General features: G+C 46.7%; 1 protein-coding gene across 1 annotated transcript in view; it reads left to right on the top strand.

Annotated features, from left to right (window-relative positions):
• Nucleotides 1-23699, top strand: part of LOC141273577 (hexokinase HKDC1-like) — a 90461-nt gene that overhangs the window by 15326 nt on the left and 51436 nt on the right. Inside the window, exons 2-6 of the mRNA XM_073685616.1 lie at nt 16707-16869; nt 18466-18614; nt 18726-18842; nt 19800-19895; nt 21413-21512. Coding sequence (XP_073541717.1) covers nt 16707-16869; nt 18466-18614; nt 18726-18842; nt 19800-19895; nt 21413-21512 — 625 coding nt within the window. The remainder of the gene's footprint in view (nt 1-16706; nt 16870-18465; nt 18615-18725; nt 18843-19799; nt 19896-21412; nt 21513-23699) is intronic.

Raw genomic sequence — 23699 nt, 5'->3', positions numbered from 1 at the left:
GATACTCTTCCCTGTTAGGCCATTTTTGTGCAGTGCAATGATGGCTGCACGTGTTTCTTTAGAGATAACCATGGTTAACTGAAGAGAAACAATGATACCAAGAACCAGCCTCCTTTTAAAGTGTCCAGTGATGTCATTCTTACTTAATCATGACTGATTGATCGCCAGCCCAGTCCTCATCAACACCCACACCTGTGTTAATGGATCAATCGCTAAAACGATGTTAGCTGCTCCTTTTAAGGCAGAACTGCAATGATGTTGAAATGTGTTTTGGGGGTTAAAGTTCATTTTCTGGGCAAATATTGACTTTGCAAGTACAGTAATTGCTGTTAAGCTGATCACTCTTTGACATTCAGGAGTATATGCAAATTGCCATTACAAAAAATGAAGCAGTAAACGTTGGAAATATTACTATTTGTCTCATTCTCAATACTTTTGGCCATGACTGTACAACCACATAAGGGGTACTGGGGTTCAGTAAAAATTGCATAACAAATTATAGAGTCCATTTTCATTTATTACCCCTCGTGGAAATTATAAATTTGGTGCTATAACAGTATTTTAGTGGAAAAAATGAAATTGTCATGGTTCCACTCCTCACTGTGTCTGGGACGCAGTTACTGACAGCTCAGCTGTCCAATCTCATACAGGTGCGCGCTGGAGCTGTCAGTACTGTGATTGACAGCTCAACCATCCAATCTGGTACAGGAGCGTGCAATAGCTGTCAGTGTGGTGATTGACAGCTCAGCTGTCCAATCTGAGACTGGGAGGCACTGGTTATCTTCAGGTGTTCATTATCTCAGTTGAATGCCTGGCAACTTAACTGAGCGGTTTCCCCCAGATATCTGCCAGACATACATTCAGCTAGTGTGTGGTTTGTTCTCTGTGCCTTGAGTTCTGTTTATTGATCTTCTGTTGCCTGACCTTGGACCTTTTTCTGACTATCCATCTGCTTAACCCCTTCTGCTCTGATCTGCTTTCCTCCTGGTATTCTGATCTATGGAACGTTACCTGACTACACCTTTTGTCCCTTCCATCTGTTTATGACGTACCCTCCTGGCTTTGACTTCGGACTCCTTGACTATCCCGTCTCACAGCCTGACCGTGAAAAGTGACTCAACGTCACAAAAATTTTTTGTTTTCACATCTAAATGTTATAAAATTTTTTGAATCACATGTCGGTTAAAAATGCTCAATACACCCCTAGATAAATTCCTTGATGGGTCTAGTTTCCACAATTGGGTCACTTGTGGGGGGTTAATGCTGTTTTAGCATGTCAGGGGCTCTGCAAATGCAACATGGCTTTCACAATCTATTCCAGACAATGTTATGCTCCAAAATCAAATAGCGCTCTTTCTTTTCCGAGCTCTGCCATGTGCCCAAATAAACCAAAAAATACAGAGCCAAAAGAATAATTAAGTAAAGTTTATTAATAAGTATAAAATACCAAGTAGTACAACAGGGAAAAATAGAGAGCAAACACTAAAGCGTGGGGAACAATCAGGAGGTGATGGAGTGCATATATGTGGCAATATTAGACCATGGACTCATATGCATATCCAGGGTAAGACTATGTCAATGCTTAGTATCAACTGAATTTAGCACAACAGTCAAAAAAATACCAAAGTTAAAAAGCCATGGTGAAGAATTCATATATATTTACCTGTGGCCATCTCCTCCTGCTGACCCGACACCAGGTCCCTACAAGTGTTTCGGCTGGAAGGCCTTCGTCAAGGGTGTGGCGTCAGATCAGCAGGAGGCACCTTTTAAATGAGCCCCAGCCTATCAAATGCCACCACATAAGGGGGCAATCCAGGGTGCCATTGAGCGGCGCAGGCTGCGTCACGCCGCCGACAGGAACCCACCCTCTGCCGCGCCAACTGCTTATCCAGACCGAGTGTCGCAAGCGGACTCCCAACCACATGACCAGCAACATGATCGGGTTCACCCGGCCCGGGGACAGATACAGATGCAGTGAACGGAAGGACCTGCGGGTCCGGATTGCGTCTGCACACTGGCACAACGAAAACAGCACTGGGAAATCAATAATAGAAACATTGCTAATTAATGATGAATAAATATAGGAAGTGAACATAATTAATGAAGGAATGAATAATATCACAAGTGCATAATTACTGCGTGGATGTAAACAAAAATGTAATACAGTGGAAACAGTGATACAATAACAATGAATAATTACATAATTAAATATACATGAACACATAAATATAAACAAATATATATATATAAGAAATATACACAAATATATAAAAATCATATATGTAAAATTACACATAAAAAATGTAATTATAAGAGCATATATAAATATAGATAAAAGAACATTGCAATAAATCACTTATGCAATTAAAAAGAAAGTGTGTATATCATGGTACACTAAAAGAGACATACAAAATATACATGAAATATATATAAAAACTTAATTCACATAAAGTGCATATTAATAAAGTGATTGTGCAATGAACTGCATTTTATACTGTTCAAGAGGATATATATACTATATGATGCAAAAAAACTGTACTACAATAATAAATACATCTGAAAAGGATGCATTTATATGTGAAAAGGTTTAAAAATGGGTCCAATAGCTAATAAATAATAAATAATAATTACAAAATAAATACAAAATTGCACAAGATGACGCACTCAAAGCGTAGACGTAAAGACGTAATATTCCATGCTGAATGATAAAGTGCAAAGTGCAAAAAGTTCATTCGTTAATTTCTCAAATTGCTACTAATCCCAAAGCTGAAAGACAAAAGTGAGCAAATAAATAATAATAATAATAATAATAGTAATAAATACAAAATACATAAACATAAACAACATTGACCAAAAATTGGGTATCTTCGTGTTTGGAATAAATTGCATAACAAATTATGGGGTCCATTTTTTCCTATTATCCATTGTGAAAATTACAAATTTGGGGCTAAAACAATATTTTAGCAGAAAAAACATAATTTTCATTTTCACATCCACATTTTAAAAGTCCTGTGAAGAACCTACTGGTTCAACAAGTCCAGCACCCCCCTAGATTAATTCCTTGATGGGTTTAGTTTCCAAAATGGGGTCACTTGTGAAGGTTTCTGCTGTTTTTGGTACTTCTGTGGCTCAGCAAATGAGACATGGTGTCTGCAATCTATTGCAGCCAAATTTACACTCCACAAACCAAATGTCTCCTCTTCCCTTCTGTGCCTGCTGTGTGTAAAAAAAAACTTTATGACTACATGTGGGATATAACTGTGCTCAGAAGAAAGTGGGTAACAAACTGTGTGGTCAGCTTTTTCATGTTTCCTCTTGAAAAAGTGAAACATTTGGGGCTAAAGCATTTTTGTGAAAAAAATTACAATTTTGAATATGATGACCTAATGTTATCAAATTCTGTGTAGTACTTCTGGGTTCAAATTGCTCTCTATACCCCTGGATAAAATCTTTGAGGGCTATAGTTTCAAAAATGGGGTCACTTGTTGGGGGGGTTCTGCTGTTTTTGCACCTTAGGGGTCGTGCAAATGCGACATGGCGCCGTAATCTATTTCAGCCAAGTTTGTGTTCCAAAATTCAAATGGTGCTCCTTCCCTTCCGAGTGCTGCCGTTTGTCCAAACAGAGGTTTCTGACCACATGTTGGATATCAGTACACACAGAGGAAAATAGGTAACAAATTGTGGGGTCCATTTTCTTGTGCTATTCTTTGTAAAAGTGAAAAAATTGGGGCTAAAGCAACATTTTAGAGTAAAAATTAAAAAAAAAAATTCATTCGACTTCGCATTAATTCTTGTGTAGAACCTGAAGGGTTAAGAAAAATTCCTGACAACAGCTTTGAATTTTTTGAGGGGTGTGTTAACATCCTAGCAAAATAACATGACATTTAAAAAATGATGCAGATTTAAAGTAGACATATATATATAAAGATTCAAAGTTTGAGAATTACGAATTTTCAGAAATAAAACATCACGGGAAGATCTGCTGCTGACATTGAAAATTATTTTGAAGCCTACTAATGAACGAGTGTTTTCTCAGTGTGCTCAGGTATACCGATAATTGGGGAACCACTGTCCAAATGGGCCCTTACTTATTAGCTGACAAATAATAAAAGAAAAAAAGTCTTTGCTTAGTTATGCTGGTAGAACAAGTTTCAGATGTCTCAATAAAATTTTATTGTCGTTTTTCTGGTAAACAGGAGACAGAAAGTGTCATGTTAGCTGAATGTGGTTTTTAGGTAGTAGGGGAATAAGATATTTTTAAAGAAGCACTCCTCCTATCAAAGTTTGTATCTTCTTAATATATTACAACTATTATGTTATATAGCACTTTGTACTTACAATTGCTCATTTTGCCATTCTACCAAGTTAATTCTTGTATTTTCCATTAAGTCTATAACATCACATTATTGAAAACAGACTAGCTGAATCCATCTTATCTCTATGTAGAAACAGAAAGTATCTTTTCCATGCATGAGTCAGCATTAGGCTATGTACCCACGATGCAGAAATGAAGCAGAAAATTTCTGCAGCATTTCTGTATCTCCCTGGCAGAAAAAACGCATTCAGATTGTGCATGCGTTTTTCCTGCAGAATACATACAGAATACATGCGGATTCACATGCGTTTCCGCATGTGGACTGACAAGCACTTTCCAGGCGATAGCATCACTTGGAAAGTGCTTGACAACTAGGTCACACTATATAAATCCATGCAAACAGCATGGACTTATATAGTGTGACCGTAAAAATAAAAAAATAAAGCTATACTTACCCCCGATGCCGCCGCGTGTGCTGCAGCGCTCGTCCTGGCTTCTTCCGGGTTGCCAGCACATCGCGAGACAGCCTGCGGTCACATGACCGTGACGTCATCTCAGGTGCTGGAAGAAGAAGCGCTGCAGGGGCCGCCGGACAGGTGAATATAAACTTTATTTATTATTTTATTCTTTTTTTTTACAGGTACAATGGTACCCAGGTCTGGATGAGAGTCTCCTCTCCTCCAGAACTGGGTACCATCCACACATTGAAACGCATATTATCCGCGTGTACAAATGTACAGACACAGATCCTATGCGTCTCATATATATATATATATACAGTACAGACCAAAAGTTTGGACACACCTTCTAATTTAAAGATTTTTCAGTATTTTCATGACTTTGAAAATTGTACATTCACACTGAAGGCATCAAAACTATGAATTAACACATGTGGAATTATATACTTAACAAAAAAGTGTGAAACAACTGAAAATATGTCTTATATTCTAGGTTCTTCAAAGTAGCCACCTTTTGCTTTGATGACTGCTTTGCGCACTCTTGGCATTCTCTTGATGAGCTTCGAGAGGTAGTCACCGGAAATGGTTTTCACTTCACAGGTGTGCCCTGTCAGGTTTAATAAGTGGGATTTCTTGCCTTATAAATGGGGTTGGGACCATCAGTTGTGTTGTGCAGAAGCCTGGTGGATACACAGCTGATAGTCCTACTGAATAGCCTGTAAAATTTGTATTATGGCAAGAAAAAAGCAGCTAAGTAAAGAAAAACGAGTGGCCATCATTACTTTAAGAAATGAAGGTCAGTCAGTGCGAAAAATTGGGAAAACTTTGAAAGTGTCCCCAAGTGCAGTTGCAAAAACCATCAAGCGCTACAAAGAAACTGGCTCACATGAGGACCGCCCCAGGAAAGGAAGACCAAGAGTCACCTCTGCTTCTGAGGATAAGTTTATCCGAGTCACCAGCCTCAGAAATCGCAGGTTAACAGCAGCTCAGATTAGAGACCAGGTCAATGCCACACAGAGTTCTAGCAGCAGACACATCTCTTCAACAACTGTTAAGAGGAGACTTTGTGCAGCCGGCCTTCATGGTAAAATAGCTGCTAGGAAACCACTGCTAAGGACAGGCAACAAGCAGAAGAGACTTGTTTGGGCTAAAGAACACAAGGAATGGACATTAGACCAGTGGAAATCTGTGCTTTGGTCTGATGAGTCCAAATTTGAGATCTTTGGTTCCAACCACCGTGTCTTTGTGCGATGCAGAAAAGGTGAATGGATGGACTCTACATGCCTGGTTCCCACCGTGAAGGATGGAGGAGGAGGTGTGATGGTGTGGGTGTGCTTTGCTGGTGACACTGTTGGGGATTTATTCAAAATTGAAGGAATACTGAACCAGCATGGCTACCACAGCATCTTGCAGCGGCATGCTATTCCATCCGATTTGCGTTTAGTTGGACCATCATTTATTTTTCAACAAGACAATGACCCCAAACACACCTCCAGGCTGTGTAAGGGCTATTTGACCAAGAAGGAGAGTGATGGGGTGCTACGCCAGATGGCCTGGCCTCCACAGTCACCAGACCTGAACCCATTCGAGATGGTTTGGGGTGAGCTGGACCGTAGAGTGAAGGCAAAAGGGCCAACAAGTGCTAAGCATCTCTGGGAACTGCTTCAAGATTGTTGGAAGACCATTTCCGGTGACTACCTCTTGAAGCTCATCAAGAGAATGCCAAGAGTGTGCAAAGCAGTCATCAAAGCAAAAGGTGGCTACTTTGAAGAACCTAGAATATAAGACATATTTTCAGTTGTTTCACACTTTTTTGTTAAGTATATAATTCCACATGTGTTAATTCAGAGTTTTGATGCCTTCAGTGTGAATGTACAATTTTCATAGTCATGAAAATACAAAGAAATCTTTAAATTAGAAGGTGTGTCCAAACTTTTGGTCTGTACTGTATATATACACTCACACACACACACACACGTGCATCTCACTAAATTAGAATATCATCAAAAAGTTAATTTATTTCAGTTCTTCAATACAAAAAGTGAAACTCTATATAATATATGAGTCATTACAAACAGAGTGATCTATTTCAAGTGTTTATTTCTGTTAATGTTGATGATTATGGCTTGCATCTGTCAAGTCAGCAGTCTTCCCCATGATTGTGGAGCCTACTGAAACAGACTAAGGGACCCTTTTAAATGCTTAGGAAGACTTTGCAGGTGTTTTTGTTAATTATTTTAATTACTGAGATAATGACTTTTGTGTTTTCATTGGCTGTAAGCCATAATCATCAACATTAACAGAAATAAACACTTGAAATAGATCACTCTGTGTGTAATGACTCTATATAATATGAGTTTCACTTTTTGTATTGAAGAACTTAAATAAATTAACTTTTTGATGATATTCTAATTTAGTGAGATGCACCTGTATATAAATATATGTATATATATAATGAAACCGGCTTGAGTTGACCCATTCTAGATGTTAACCTCTTAATGACCGGAGCATTTTCCGTTTTTGTATTTTTGTTTTTTGCTCCCCTTGTTCCCAGAGCTATAACTTTTTTATTTTTCGGTCAATATGGCCAAGTGTGGTGAAATTGCAAAAAAAGTGCAATTCCACAGTTGCTTTTTGTTTTTATTTTACCACGTTCACTGAATGCTAACACTGACCTGCCATTATTATTCTCCAGGTCATTCAAGTTCAAAGACACTAAACATGTACAGGTTCTTTTTATTTAAGTGGTGAAAAAAATTGCAAAGTTTGCTAAAAAAATAATAAATAAAAAAGGCGCCATTTTCCAAGACCTATAGTGTCTCCATTTTCTATGATCATTTTTATTGATACAATTTTGGGGGTTGATCCGATGTTTTGATCGCCCGTTATTGCATTTTATTGCAATGTTGCGGCGACCAAAATACGTAATTCTGGCATTCAGAATTTTTTTCTCATTACGCCGTTTATCGATCGGATTAATTACTTTTTTATATTGATAGATCGGGCGATTCTGAATGCGGCGATACCAAATTTGTGTATGTGTTTTTTTTTATTGTTTTATTTTGAATGGGGCGAAAGGGGGGTGATTTATACTTTTATATTTTTTTAGATTTTTAAAAACTTTTCTTTTTTACTCTCTGCTTGCTTCAATAGTATCCATGGGAGACTCTGCGATCGATTGGCTCTGCTACATACAGGCGATGAGCAGATCGTCTGTATGTAGCAGATTTGTTCACTTGCTCATAGCAATCAGGACATGACAACAACAGGGGTCTGCTGCAGACCCCGGGTTGTCATACCAACCCATCGGTGACCCGCGATCATGTGACGGGGTCACCGATGGGCGGGGCAAGTGACGCGATTCCGGCGCGGCGCTGTTAAATGCCGCTGTCAGAGATTGACAGCGCCATTTAACTAGATAACAGCCGCAGGATAAATCAGCTGACATGTGCCCGGTTCAGTGCGGGCCCGGGATTACGAAGTATTGCGTAGTATTACGTACCACGTCGTAAAGGGTTAAAGTGCCTGGTAACAAGGTTAGAGATGCCAACGAGGTGTCACCTACTAGTGCCTGGAGAACATCCCTGGGAGCTAAAGTCCTTTTGAATTGCAAGGTATAGTATAAGTGAAGGCAGGTTCAAGTTCCCTAGGGGGGCTACTAAAAATTAAAGTAAAAAAATCGAAAAAAAAATTTACAAAGATATAAAAAAATATACATAAAAGTTTAAATCACTCCCTTTTAACCATTCCAGATTATAGAAACTAACCAGTTCAACTTAAGGCCATTTACACCCTTTCCTGACCAGACATATTTTCATTTTTTTTCGTATATTTGCAGTTCAAGCCTCTAACGTAATATCACGTACTTGTGTTACGGATCCGGGTGGTGGAATCTCTGTGCTGCGGTGCAAGGAGGGACCCAGAGGGGCGTAACTAGGTATCAACTCAGACCGACCAGGGTCGTACGGCGGCTCAATCGACTCTGTGACCAGGGAGGGACCGAGCAGAGGGACCAGGTGCTAGTCTGGGGAGAACCTTGTAAGAGAGCAGGTGACTCCCACGGGTCAGATGGCAAGGACTGACCGGTACAGCAGATGAGCATGGCAAGCAGGCTGACGGGTGGTCCGGACAGACGGACTTACAGATGACTCGCCCCCTGGGCTGTGGGGCACGCGGAACCGGGCAGTAGGGAGACACTGGGAGTAGTAGTGGCGGCCCGGTCCCGCGGCTCAGGGTGGTCAGTCCAATGGTAGTCTGCTACGTACTTGAGATAATGTCCGACTACGCCACCCGTGGATTGCGGTTATTAGGAACCGCCGCTGCATGCAGACCGCTGGGGCTGATGAGGTGTGCAGCTAGGGTAGTGTGACTCCCCACGGGAAGAGTGCGGCCCCAGGGCAGTGTAGTGGATGGTGGGAGTGATGGTAGTGCAAGTCCCGGTGCTAATAGTGCTGGAGGCGCGAATGAGCACACAGACGACAAATTACAGTCCAGGGTCTTTACTCACAGTTCAGGTACTCCAGGTCACTTCCGTCGGCAGTGACCGCCCGAGCCGTGCTGCGTCCACCAGGTGCGGGGCTCGGTCAACTCCCAGGCAGTTCTGGAGCATGGCACAGGACCCCCTTTTATCCTTTCTCTGGCCTGCCTCACCAGTGACCCACTTTTGTCCAGCTGCCACGGACCTGTGCGGTTAAACGTGGGCCCCGTCCTCCGCTGTCCTATATGGTGCCTTCCTAGCAGGTTTGATGAGGTGTCGCACCAATATATGATCACGACGACCGGTCTTTGGCTGAGGGTAGTTTCTCCTCCACCAACTTGGGATCCGGTACCCTTAATCTGCCTGACCCTTCACCCTGGATTCTCGTGGGTTCTTAGGGTCCCTTCCACCTTCTTGTTCCTGAGCCCTTCTGTTTCTCTTTCTCTCCTTCTCTCCTGTTCTGTCTTCTCCTCCTTCCCTTGGCCTCTTCTCCAGGCCCACTTCTCCTTCTCCTCTCAGGCTCCGGCCTCTTCTCTAGGCCTGCCTCTGGAGCAGCACTCAGCCTGAGCTGCTGCTCCCTGTCTTCTTCCCTGACTGAACGAACCTAGATCTAAGATGGTGCCCACCTTTTATACCTCCCTCTGACCATGAGCCCAGGTGACCAGCAACCAATGGGCTCCTACCTACGCTCAGGAACCGCCCCCTATCTGCCCCTACAGCACTGGGTGTTCCACCCCTCCCTCCCCACTCCAGCAGGGACATGGTCGGTCGTGCCTGCACTTCTGTCTAGTGGGAGCACCGTTGAGCTGTCCCTTGGAAATGGGGTGTGTGTGCTGTATGCAGCTAACTGAGCCCTGGTCCATACTCCATCCTTACCCGGGAGTGGAATATCACACCTCTGGCAGAGGTGCAATACCCCTGTAGCGGCCGAACCCTCGGGGCGCTACATTCCCCCCTGGTAAAGCACAGCACGTCCTCGGGCTGGAAAAGAGCAAAACAGTTAATTACAGGACATGCAAAACTTTTTCAATAACTTTTCACATCAGAAAACAGGTAATACGGTTCAATTCCCTTTATGGGAAATGCTTTCCTTTTCTTGTCACACTATGATAAAACACTTTGCTAATGCCTCTGGAACTCTTTAGTCATATAAAACATCTTGTAAAACATTTGCATTATCACCTAGCAGCATATAAAACTTTCTTATGTAAAACATTTTCAAATACGGCATATTCTTGTATCCTGGCCGCGGTGCAACTTGCGACCAGGTAAAGGTGCAACAGTCCAGTAAATCTTGAGGTAGACGTTGCGGTTTTGGTATAAAACCAGTAGGGGGCGCTTTAGGAAGCGCAACTATATACAAGGGATTTGACCGCTCTCAGTCCTCGGCCAGTTTTGGGAAGGGAATGGCTGCTCACAGTCCTCAGCCTGATAGGATGAGGGGCACACAGGTAGCAGTTCAATATTTGTCCCAACGGGGACCACACTTTCAAGACGGGAACAGTCCCAAAAACAGTTCTGATACCCTGACGGGTAACTATGTACACAGGTACTTTGCTACTTACTAGTAGCGGTGTCCTCCATATGCTCCTTCTTCCTCCTCATATGGCTCTTCAGACCCGTCCAGGTCCTCTTGGCTCCCCTCATAGCCGCGGTGTTGTAGCTCCTCCTCAGTGAGCCGATGGACATGTAGGGCATATGGTCCTTTTGCACCTACGTGGCGGGTGAAGGTGACCACATCACCAGGGTACAAGTCACGGCCACGATGCCCCTCAGGTAGATGACTTTCGACGTCCCTGCGGGTCACAAAGACGTCGCCTGCGGTTTCTGGGCCCCTGATGAAACCCCAGCCGTTCTCCATGTGAAACTTGACTATGGTCCCGGTGATTCGGGGACCACGGGCTGCTTTGGGGTCTTGGCGGGCCTTACGTTTTTGTTCAGCACTCTGGGCTTGGAGCTGTTCCTCTCTGACGCGTCTCTCTCGTCGCTCCCGCTCAAAGGTCGCCAGTTGCTGATGACAGGCCTCCAGACGACGGACCGCGTCTGCCCGAGTCTCTTGGGAGAACCCCATCAAGTTCTCGCCGGTGGGGTCCCACGCAAATTGGACGTCCTCCAGTGGGGGTAGGGGGACCTCCACGGGTTCTGGAGCCGGTATCAGAGGCTCGCGCGGGGGCTGGGTCTTCCATGGCTGATTGCTGATGACTTCGGCCGGCCACTCCAGGGGCAGTCCATCCGGACCGGTATGATGGGCAATCAAGTCCACACCCAGTCGTGGTATGGTAGAGGGACTTGATCTGGGGGCAGCGCCCGGGGGCACTCGGCCTTGCGACCAGGCCAAGGGTCTCTCGGTCGCGCTAGGTGGCAGTCCCGTCCGGGACAGGGGCAGGCTTAGTGATGGCGCCCGGGTCATCCAGGCCTTGCGACCGGGCCGATGATGCTTCTCGCTTTACGGCGCCCGGGGTCAGGGGGCGTGGCGATGGGCGGGGAGTGGCCGCGGCGCTCACTGCTTGAGGCCTAGCTGGAAGTAGTGGCGGCGCGGCAACAGGCGCGGTGAGTGGGACTTCGGGTGCCGCGACTGGGGGCTGGGGCAGGCTTGCGGTTGCTGGGCTTGGGGTGGTGACGTCCCCTTCACTTGCCTCAGTCCTCGCGGCTCCCTCCGCGGCGTCGCCTCCGGTCCTCTCTCCTCTTGCGCCGTCCTCCGAGGCAGGCAAACCGCGGGGTGCGGCTGAAGTCTGTCGCTGGTGGGTCTCGGCCTGCCGGGCCAGTTCTTTTCTCCACTCTGTGAGTGCATCTTGCTGCGCCCGGACCATCCTCCTATTCAGATCTTCCAGCGCTGCGCGCGCACGATCCGGGTCTCTAGGCAGTTGGGCCAGCAGTTCTGTCAGGCTGCAGGGTGGCTCCGCTTGCAGCAGGCTGCGGGCCAGGGTGCTGGTGGAGTTTTCTGCTCCCTCCATCTCCGGGTGCAGCAGGTCCAGACTGATCCAGGCCGCACCCAGCCCCTCAGTTTTCTTTCCTATCCGCCCCCATGGGGGTTGGTCTTGGGGGCATCTGCTGACAATCACCTTCAGGGGCAGCCCCCCCACGTTGATGGACATCTCCATTGCTGCATTCATGGCTGGTGGGGGCGGGCTCCTTCTTTGGCGCCACTCTGGGACCTGGCCCACGATGGGAGGTGGCTTCCTGCTGTCCTTTGGTGCGCACATAATGGCGTCCGCTCTGCCAGGGCGGGAAAAACTGATGAAGATGGCGGGAAACGGTCCAAAATGGCGTCTGATGGCGGGAATCGGCTCCGGATGGCGGGAAACGACTCCGGACGGCGGGAAACTTCTGGAAATGGCGGGAGACTTCTTTTTAAGGTACATGTGCAGCTTTCTTCAGGCACGCAATACCCGCTTGTGGCGGGTTGGTAATGATCCTGCCGACTACGCCAAAACTGACTCGCCCCCTGGGCCGTGGGGCACGCGGAACCGGGCAGTAGGGAGACACTGGGAGTAGTAGTGGCGGCCCGGTCCCGCGGCTCAGGGTGGTCAGTCCAATGGTAGTCTGCTACGTACTTGAGATAATGTCCGACTACGCCACCCGTGGATTGCGGTTATTAGGAACCGCCGCTGCATGCAGACCGCTGGGGCTGATGAGGTGTGCAGCTAGGGTAGTGTGACTCCCCACGGGAAGAGTGCGGCCCCAGGGCAGTGTAGTGGCTGGTGGGAGTGATGGTAGTGCGAGACCCGGTGCTAATAGTGCTGGAGGCGCGAATGAGCACACAGACGACAAATTACAGTCCAGGGTCTTTACTCACAGTTCAGGTACTCCAGGTCACTTCCGTCGGCAGTGACCGCCCGAGCCGTGCTGCGTCCACCAGGTGCGGGGCTCGGTCAACTCCCAGGCAGTTCTGGAGCATGGCACAGGACCCCCTTTTATCCTTTCTCTGGCCTGCCTCACCAGTGACCCACTTTTGTCCAGCTGCCGCGGACCTGTGCGGTTAAACGTGGGCCCCGTCCTCCGCTGTCCTATATGGTGCCTTCCTAGCAGGTTTGATGAGGTGTCGCACCAATATATGATCACGACGACCGGTCTTTGGCTGAGGGTAGTTTCTCCTCCACCAACTTGGGATCCGGTACCCTTAATCTGCCTGACCCTTCACCCTGGATTCTCGTGGGTTCTTAGGGTCCCTTCCACCTTCTTGCTCCTGAGCCCTTCTGTTTCTCTTTCTCTCCTTCTCTCCTGTTCTGTCTTCTCCTCCTTCCCTTGGCCTCTTCTCCAGGCCCACTTCTCCTTCTCCTCTCAGGCTCCGGCCTCTTCTCTAGGCCTGCCTCTGGAGCAGCACTCAGCCTGAGCTGCTGCTCCCTGTCTTCTTCCCTGACTGAACGAACCTAGATCTAAGATGGTGCCCACCTTTTATACCTCCCTCTGACCATGAGCCCAGGTGACCAGCAACCAATGGGCTCCTACATACGCTCAGGAACCGCCCCCTATCTGCCCCTACAGCACTGGGTGTTCCACCCCTCCCTCCCCACTCCAGCAGGGACATGGTCGGTCGTGCCTGTGACGCGCCCCTGGGCCTTCTGTGTCGTGCGGCATCGCGTGCACGGGGGCTTACCCGGAGCCGGATCAGATGGGGGTAGTAGTCTCGTGGCGGTGACCCGGTCCGTGCCCAGGGAGTCAAACTAAGTGGCGAGTCTATTAGCGGTAGATGTTGGACGACTACGCCACCCGTTGAGTACAGCTAAGGAGCTGCTGCTGCAGGGCAGACCGCTGAGGCCGGTGGTAGGATTGTGCAGCGTGATAGTATAACCCCCAACGGGAGGGGTATGGCCTCAGGGCAGCCGACGTGGATGATGGGGGTAGCAGGAACCACTCGGAGACGGTACGGTGTAGTTCAGGGTCTTTACTGGTGACAAAGATAGACCCTCCCGGAGTACTGGCTAGCGATTGGGGCCTGGTCAGTCCTTGAGCAGATGGGATCTCCCCTGGCCAGGCGGAGTTGTAGGCCTCCCAAACTAACTGTACTCTTCTGGCTACCTTGCTAGAGGCGGGTATAAGTAGCCCACGTCCCTGAGTGTACCGTGTGGTGCTCACCCGTATGGCCGGTGACTCGGGGCCTTCTAGTAGCTTCCGCTCCACGACGGCGGTGCTGGTCCCATGCGTGTGACCGTGCCTTCGGGTTTCTTGGCCAGAGGACCTGAAATCCCCTGCCTGACGGATTCTGCTGCTGGGTAGGAGTTAGTCCCCACAGCCTCGGACTCCGGGTCCGGTAAGAAATCTTCTCAGTCAGGGCGAGCTCTGCAGCTGCCAGCCCCTGACTCCTTGTAACACTGCTCCCACAGAGCTCCTGTTGTTTCTTCCCATAGCTGCTTCTCTTCTCTGTCTCTACTTCTGGCATGGCCCAGGAGCTGGGCCCAGCCGGAGCCACAGCTCCCTGTCAGCCCTCCTGGCTGAACTCTCCCTCTGAACTCTCTAACCCTGCCTCAGCCCCAGGTTTATACAGGGGAAGTTCTTCCCCTCCCAGGACTGGGCAGGAGGTGTGGCATGCATAGGATTCCTGACCAAGAGACCTCCCACCTGCTCTCAGACATAACATTGCATTACTGTGGAAACCAGACCCCTGGGGTGCCACACCTGCACTTCTGTCTAGTGGGAGCACCGTTGAGCTGTCCCTCGGAAATGGGGTGTGTGTGCTGTATGCAGCTAACTGAGCCCTGGTCCATACTCCATCCTTACCCGGGAGTGGAATATCACACCTCTGGCAGAGGTGCAATACCCCTGTAGCGGCCGAACCCTCGGGGCGCTACACAGACACGGCTGGTAACAAGCAGGAGCCTCCAGGTAGGCTGACAGGTAGGCATGGCAGGTAACAGGCAGGAACCTGTAGGTAGGCTGTCAGGCAGGCACGGCAAGTGACGGGTAGGAGCCTCTAGGTAGGCTGTCAGGCAGGCACAGCAAGTGACGGGCAGGAGCCTCTAGGTAGGCTGTCAGGTGGTCACGGCAAGTTACGGGCAGGAGCCTCTAGGTAGGCTGTCAGGCAGGCACGGCAAGTGACGGGCAGGAGCCCCTAGGTAGGCTGTCAGGTGGTCACGGCAAATGACAGGCAGGAGCCTCTAGGTAGGCTGTCAGGTGGTCACGGCAAGTGACAGGTAGGAGCCTCTAGGTAGGCTGTCAGGTGGTCACGGCAAGTGACGGACAGGAGCCTCTAGGTAACAGGCAAGTTCTCCAAGTAGGCAGGCTAGCCTAGCCCATAGACAGACTGGCGGGCTGACCGTAGGCAGACCGTCGGGCTGGAGAGTGTCCTTGGCTGGCGGAGACAGGTAGCAGGCGAGGACTCCGGATAAGCGGACTGGCCAAGCCCATAGACAGACTGGTAGACGGATCTGTAAGCAGACTGTCGGGTGGTACGGATAGTCAGGAGTAGACTGGCAGACTAGGCTGGTAGTCAGGCAGGCCAAGGGACCTGAGGGCTGAAGCAGAGATTAACATACAAAACTACAACCTTGCACGGGCACCTCCATATTGGACGACGTGCCTTTTATAGGGAAACCCCTCCGGTGATTGGCCGGGGACTTTTTAGGACGACGCGCGCGGCCCCTTTAAGAGGGAGGGAGCGCGTGCACGCCCTAAGTACAAAGCCGGGGAAGCTGCGTGCACCAGAAGCAGCTGCAGGGAGGCCAGAAGACACCGGAGGAGGACCGCGGCGGTAAGGGGGATGGCGTCTCTGCCGGGCAGGAGGCAGAGACGCCGATGCTACAACTTGTATGTGCTTGCGCGACAGTTACCCCGGCTATATTAAATAGCCTGTATCTATCTCTAAGAGACGCGGCAGAGATGAGCTCACCCCACGGCTGTTAACTATTTATACACTGCTGTCAATCGTGGGACCTTAACTTTAAAGTGGTTTCCTGGAGGATTCTGACCAAAAAATAATGGCCTGTGGATTAGTATCATTGAATGTGGTCACTCCCTATGCTGCTCACAGCAGTTAAATTTGCAAATCTGCATCATATTGCACGACTCGTTAAAGGGTTGATTATGACTTGTAGGATTGCTGCTTCCAATAGGTGGCGCTATAGAGTTCAAGTCCTCTTTTTCTCTGAAGAGGCAATTTGCATATCAAATCTGCATCAGAAACCCAAAGTCGTCCCTTACATGATTATCATGGATTCCTGAGCAAATATTCTACACAGCAGATTTTTCCAACGTGTATTTACTCCACGAGACTACAATATACCCTGTAATGTATGTGATTAGATATAAGGGAGGAAATTAACATCCTTGCTCCAACTGAAAATCCATGCACGCCTGTAGCAAACCATTCAGGGAAAACTTTAATATCAACTAAGTATTGTAAGTTTGTAACTAAATTTAATTAAATATTGGACCCCTGCACAGCCATTGTAGCCCTGATATGTGGGAGCTTATTCATTAAGTGTATTAATATGAATACTTTTTAACTGTACAATGCCAGGTTGACCGATTCCTGTACCATATGCGCCTGTCAGATGAAACGTTGCTGGATATAATGTCACGTTTCCAAGCAGAGATGGAGAAAGGCCTGAAGAAAGATGCAAACCCAACAGCCACAGTAAAGATGTTACCAACATACGTGAGTTCAACTCCTGATGGATCTGGTAAGTGGTCCACTCTACTGACATCACATCTGATGGGTGGATTAGAAAGTCACATTACATCATCAGACCTCTGCAGCTCTATTCATTTTGATGTACATTTGTCTAAAGAACCACATACACATTAGACTAATGCTTGTCGTTTATCAACGGGTTTGGCCGACACTCTAACGTGTATGTGTGCTTCAGCCAACAGGTTGTCAGGTGAGAGGTCAATCAGGCATGTCAGTTTCGGGCTGCTGGTAGCTTTGTTCTGCAAAGATAAGCTGCAGGCAGAGATGTCTGTCGATACACGGACAAACGAGCACTCCAGTGTATGGCGGAGTTCACACGATGCGTTTTTGATGCGTTTTCGCGGTGGTTTTCTCGCCGCGAAAACGCTTTTTAATAGGTCTGCCATGCATAGCAATGCGAATCCGGATGTGCTGTGCACGTGATGCGGAAATTTCTGCTCCGGATTACCAATACGTTAAAAAATGCAGCAGGACCATTTCTAGCGGGATCCCGCAGCGAATTCGCGCCCATTGAGGTCCATTGAAACGCAGAAATCCCGCAAGTATATGTGGATTTGCTGCGTTTCAATTTAAATCAATGGCCTCGAATTCGCGTCAGAAACGCCCTCCATTACTAACCTGGGCTTCACATCAGCCGCCAATACAAGGCTAACTTGAACCCCAACCCCATTACCCACTCGCCACCCCAACAGGGCAGTGGGAAGAGCGAGGCTAAGCGCCAGATTTGGCGCATCTTATCGATGCACCATTTCTGGGACTGCTGAGGGGTGATATTAATAGCCACAGAGGGGGCTAGTATTCATGGCCCCTTCCCTGGCTATTAATATCAGCCCGCAGCTGTCTAGTTTAGGTTAGATTTTATAGGGGGACCCCACGTCCATTTTTTTCTGAGGTCCCCCTGTAATTTAGCCAGTAAAGGCTAAACAAACATCTAAAATAGCAGAACTGCTAACCTGATGGTGTTATGCTAGGTGCAAGACAACCATGAGAGCATGTCAATACTGTAACGGGACGCTGCACCCTATGGTCTCATCAGAATCTAGCCATCAGATAGAGCAGTGATCCCCAACCTTTCTTACCTCAAATGCCACATTCAGTTCTAAGAGAAGGTAGCGAGCCCCATCCAGAGCTCCCCGAATAATGACATCCAGCTCCTGCCTCCCCCACAGTACAAAGATGTGAGGGTGACATCCAGAGCCCCCTTCTATATGTATAATGACAGCCAAATATTCCTCCCAAAAATCACACAAAGGCAGTATACCTGCATCTAGGTGTTACCACCTTACCTACTTTGAGAAAGCTTTGACTGTCATTATACCTTTAATGGGGGCTTTGGGTATCGCTTCTTTTGATGGGTGCAGGAGCAGTATGTCACTACTCCAGGGAGGAGGTCTGGATATGGCTTGCAGCCCTCTCTCAGAGCTGAATGTGGCTCTTCAGGTAAAAAAGGTTGGGGACCACTGATATAAAATCTTAAAATGAAGTGGTTTTAAAGACCCAGTTGTACGTCCTCTAACCTACATCCAGGCAATCCAATGTATCCTAACTTTGACCCTAAATTCTTTCTCCAACCCTTGCTGTACAGAAAAGGGGGACTTCCTTGCTCTGGATCTTGGAGGTTCAAAATTCAAAGTTCTTAGGGTGAAAGTATCAGAAGATGGAAAACAGAATGTTCAGATGGACAGTCAGTTCTATCAAACGCCCAGTGAAATAGTAAATGGAAGCAAACATGAAGTAAGTCTGATTACAATTCACACATTTCTACATGTCATTTATAAGGAGTAATATAAAATACATGTCTAAGCAATTACTATTATTCATATGCACATTTCTGTGCAATGGCAGCTCTTTGATTATGTTGCAGACTGTCTGGGTGATTTCATGAAGAAAAGACAGATAACAGAAAAGCTTCCACTCGGTTTCACCTTCTCGTTTCCTTGCAAGCAGACCAGACTCGATGAGGTTAGATGTTTATTGAGTTTTATACTGGACTTTACCATAGTTAAAGCTGTTTTCCCACGAACAAAGTTCACTTTAATCAGTAGATCTTGGAATAATAATAATTTCCACAATTTGTTGTGTTTAAATAAAATGTTCCTGTCCTGAGATAATCTTATAAATGTTCCCCTGCTGTGTACTGTGTAATGGCTGTGTCTGACCGTGCAGGAGCATGGTCTGATCATACCACATCTCCTGGGCAGGGGAGGAAGGAAAAGAGAGTATACAGACATTACAGCAGGGGATCACAGCTGATTCTTTCTTTGTGGTAAAATACTGTTTAAAAACAGGCAGTGAAATGTTTTACTCATAAAAAGAATCAGCTGTGATCCCCTGCTGTCCTGTCTGTATACTCTTTTGCGTCCTTCCCTGCCCAGGAGCTGTGGTATGATCAGACCATGTTCCTGCAGGGTCAGACACAGCCATTACACAGTACACAGCAGGGGCACATTTATAAGATTATCTCAGCACAGGAACATTTTATTTAAACTCATCCAATTGTGGAAGTTATTATAATTCCAAGATCTATTGATTAAAATATACTTTTGTTCGTGGGAAAACCCTTTTAGTAACCAATAGTCATTTCTAAATAAAAAGACGTTTAACACTTCTACAAAGTACAGTTACTGACAGCAAACTGATATCTTTAATATGATGAAGAATGGAAATATAAAGAATATTAGTGAGTTGCATAACTTTTAATAAACATGATAATTAGGCATTGTTAAGGATCAATGTCTTGAGGAAACAATTACTTTTTTTGTTGATGGAATATGTAGAATTCTGTGTTCAACCTTCAATAAAAAATGTTTTAGGTGTCAATCCGCACATTCATAAAAGACTGATGTTTAGTCTACAGTGTGTGTCCAAGAGGAGCAGATTTGAGTTGACTAACATGAATTTTATCCTTTTTTGGTGTAGGGAGTCTTGTTATCATGGACAAAAGACTATAAAGTAAGAGGGGTTCACCAAACTGATGTCATAAAAACACTGAGGAAAACACTGAAGAAGAAAAGGGTATGTAAAAATATTCTAAATCTGATGTATAGCAGGAATGCACAAGCTTTTCTGATCTCTTGTTCATGGATGGCCTTTTTGACATATCGAACTAAAAGAAAAAAATTGGCTATTACCATCTGAGACATTTATGCCATGTCATAAGTATATACTCTAAATGTCTGATAGGTGCAGGTTCCACTTCTAGGAACAAGTAAAGTGGAAAACAGTCCTCTTCTCCCCTAGTCAGGACTCCAGGGAGGAGAAGAACATGCATGTGGCTCTCACCATTGAAGATTATGAGTATTGTAATAACAGCCCAGTATTTCACAGCTCTCATAATTGACCATGGAGAGAGCTGTATGCAATGACAGCCTCTCATATAGTCCTTCCTGGCTGGCTCAACAGGGATTAAGAGATGCCATTCTCCTTATATATGGGGGACACCATGAGGGATAGGGTACTATATAGTGCCTGTATCTGCTACATTTGCAGCCATGTGCAACATTTTATGTGTCCCAGTGGTTTGGACCGTATAGAATGACCTTGTCGGCCACATGTGGTACACCCCTGGTGTATGGCCATCAAGATCTCAGTTGCCTGTAAGGGTGCTTTCACATTGCGTTCTGTGTCCCCGTCTGGGCATACATCCTAAAATTCCCCTCAAAACGGGGTCTGGACGTATGCTGTGACTGGGGCCATAAACTGCAATGGAGACGGCAGAGCGAACGTGTGCTCTGCTGTGCCCTCTTTTTGGGAGTGTACGCCCACAGGAAGCGGACACTCAGACACAGCAGCCTACTTGTGAGTGTCCGCCTCTTGTGGGCGTACACTCTCAAAAAAAGTGCAGGGCAGAGCACACGTTTGCTCTGCCGTCACCATTGCGGTCTATGGCCCCCATCACAGCATACCTCCAGACCATGTTTTGCGGGGAATTTTAGGACGTACAGTATGTCCCGACGGGGACACAGAACGCTATTTGAAAGCACCCTAAGATATGTAAAATAGTCTTGTACTAGACAACAAATAAGATATCAGATATCAGATTATTAAAAATCAGAAAAATTCCAAGGCACCAGACGTTCTCCTCCAAGGAATCTCTTTATTGGTTACCGCATGCAGAAGGTAAAAGGTACATGAAATGTTTTGGGCACATAAGGATTTTATCAAGCCATATATAGTGAAAGATATATTACTATACTTGAAAAAAGCCCTATGTGGCCAAAACGTTGTATGTGCCTTTTGTATGCAGAAACCAATAAAGAGATACTTTGGAGGAGAACGTCCGGTGCCTTGGGCTTTTTCTGATTTTTAATGATCTGGCAATATTGCAGGGAGTTGCACAAAGACTGCACGGATCATGGAGTGGTGCATGGGTGTAAACATTCTTCAAAGATATCAGATTATCTTATTTTCACTTAATGTCCCAGATTGTTTGATTTCTTTGATATTAGGGATGTTTTTTATGTATATTTTATACTTTTTCCACAATATACTGCCCCTTGTTGATTTACTTGTGAACATTTTTCTCTTGTTAGAACAATAATGTGGAAGTTCTGGCTTTGGTTAATGATACAGTGGGCACCATGATGACCTGTGGATATGACGACCAGTTGTGTGAGGTTGGCGTTATTGTAGGTAAAAGAACTTTACCAATGTTTGGATCGGGGTTTAAATGGGGCAAGATGTAAAATTGCTCAATTATTACCTCTATGTGGTATATAAATGGAATGTTATTATCATCTAGTACTTCCAGGCACCTGTTAAAATTTTGATGTCTTTGCCTATGGAGTCCGACACTATTTCCCATCAACTGGAAGTCCTAACCTAACCCCCTTCAATCACAAGAAAAAAGTGATTGAAGGACTTTTTTCTAGCGATTAGTGGGAGGTACAGTGGTTGTTGGCCTGCCAATCAATTTTTGGAGGTAAATCCTTTTGATATGCCCTCATTTGACAGTTGAGACAACTTCTTCAGTTTATTTCTAAGTCTCAAGCAATTGCTTCAGTCTAATACATTTGTGATGGACATGTGCATGTAGTGTAGGCCTGTAGGGACTCTGTGTCGCACTGCAAAGGGTCTATGCCCACAACCAGGGCTGCCACTAGGAATTTCGGGGCCCCCTTGAGACTCCACCCATTAATTAATCCGATCGGTAAATGGTGTAACGAGAAAAAAATTCTAAACGCCAAAATTATTATTTTTTGGTTGCCGCAACATTGCAATAAAATGCAATAACAGGCGATCAAAACATCGGATCTATCCCAAAATGTATCAATAAAAACGTCAGCTCAGTGCACACAAAAAATAAGCCTCACCCCGCCCCAGATCACGCAAAAATGGAGAGGTCTTGGAAAATGGCGCTTTTTTTGTTTGTTTGTTTCTTTTTTTAGCAAACTTTGGATTTTTTTTTCACCACTTAAATTAAAAAAAAGAACCTATATGACGCGCCCCCTGGGCCTGTGCTATGCAGGGGGATACCCGGAGCCGGATCGCTGGGGGTTGTAGTTCTCCGTGGCGGTGACCCGGTCCGTGCCCAGGGTGGTCAAACCAGTGGCAGTCTATTGGTGTTATAATAAGTGTCCGACTACGCCACCCGTGGATTGCGGTCAGTGGGGACCGCTGCTGCGCTGCAGACCGCTGAGGCTGGTGTTGTATGCACAGCCAAGTATGGGATAACTCCCCACGGGAGAAGTATTGCCTCAGGGCAGTTAATGTGGATGATGGTGGTAATGGTGTGAGCGTCCCAGTACTAATTGTGCTGGTGCGGCGATGAAACACAGAGACGTGTGGTTGCAGTTTCCAATGCTTTACTCACAGCTCTTTACTGGTCCTAGTCACCTCGGTACCGGCGGTGACTGCCCAAGCCGTGCTGCGTCCACCAGGCAAGGGGCTCGACCAACTCTCAGGCAATTCCAGAGCGTGGCACAGGACTCCCTTCCTTTCCTTTCTCTGGCCGTCCCCACCAGTGACCCACCTTTGTCCAGCTTCCTCGGGCCTTCTGTTGGCGAAACCTCTCTCCGGTTTCCCTGACCCTATGTGGTATGCTTTCCTGGTGGATGTAGTGAGGGGTCGCACCAAGATGTGGTCACAACCTCCGGTTTTGGCTGAGGATTAGTCGCCTCCACCAATTTTGGTTCCGGTACCCTGCTCTGCCAACCCTTCACCCTGTATCTCCTGGGCATATGGGGTTCCTTCCGTCCTCGTGTCTCTGGGCCTTTCTCTGTGTTTCTGTTCCTTGCTTCCTTTCTTACTGTCCTTTCTGTTCATTTTCCTTTCTCTCTCTCTCAGGCTCCAGCCTCCTGACAAGGCCTGCCTGCGGAGCAGAGCCCATGCAGGGGCTCTGCTTCCTGTCTTCTCCTCTCACTCTTAGCTTCTTCTCTGCACTGCACACTGTTTTAAGATGGTGCCCACCTTATATACCTCCTTCTAACACCCGAGCCCAGGTGACTAGCAACCAATGGGCTCCTGCCTATGCCCAGAGACCCACCCCTATCTGCTCCTACACCACTGGGTTTTCCTCCCCCTCCCCACTCCAGCCAGGAACAGATGCTGTCGTGCCTGCACTTCTATCTTGTGGGAACACCGTTGAGCTGTCCCTCGGAAATGGGGTGTGTGTGGTGCATGCAGCTTACTGAGTCCTGGTCCACACTCCATCCTTACCCGGGAGTGGAATACCACACCTCTGGTTCGAGGTGCAATACCCCTGTAGCAGCCGAGCCCTCGGGGTGCTACATATACATGTTTGGTATCTCCGAACTCATAATGACTTGGAGAATAATAATGGCAGGTCAGCTTTGGCATTTAGTGAACGTGGTAAAAAAT

This window comes from Phyllobates terribilis, unplaced genomic scaffold (genome assembly GCF_046119375.1).
Source record: "Phyllobates terribilis strain yellow unplaced genomic scaffold, ASM4611937v1 Scaffold_5__5_contigs__length_657084704, whole genome shotgun sequence".
Taxonomy (NCBI): domain Eukaryota; kingdom Metazoa; phylum Chordata; class Amphibia; order Anura; family Dendrobatidae; genus Phyllobates; species Phyllobates terribilis.
Note: the sequence above shows the minus strand (reverse complement) of the source record. Positions and strands in the feature narration are given on the sequence as shown.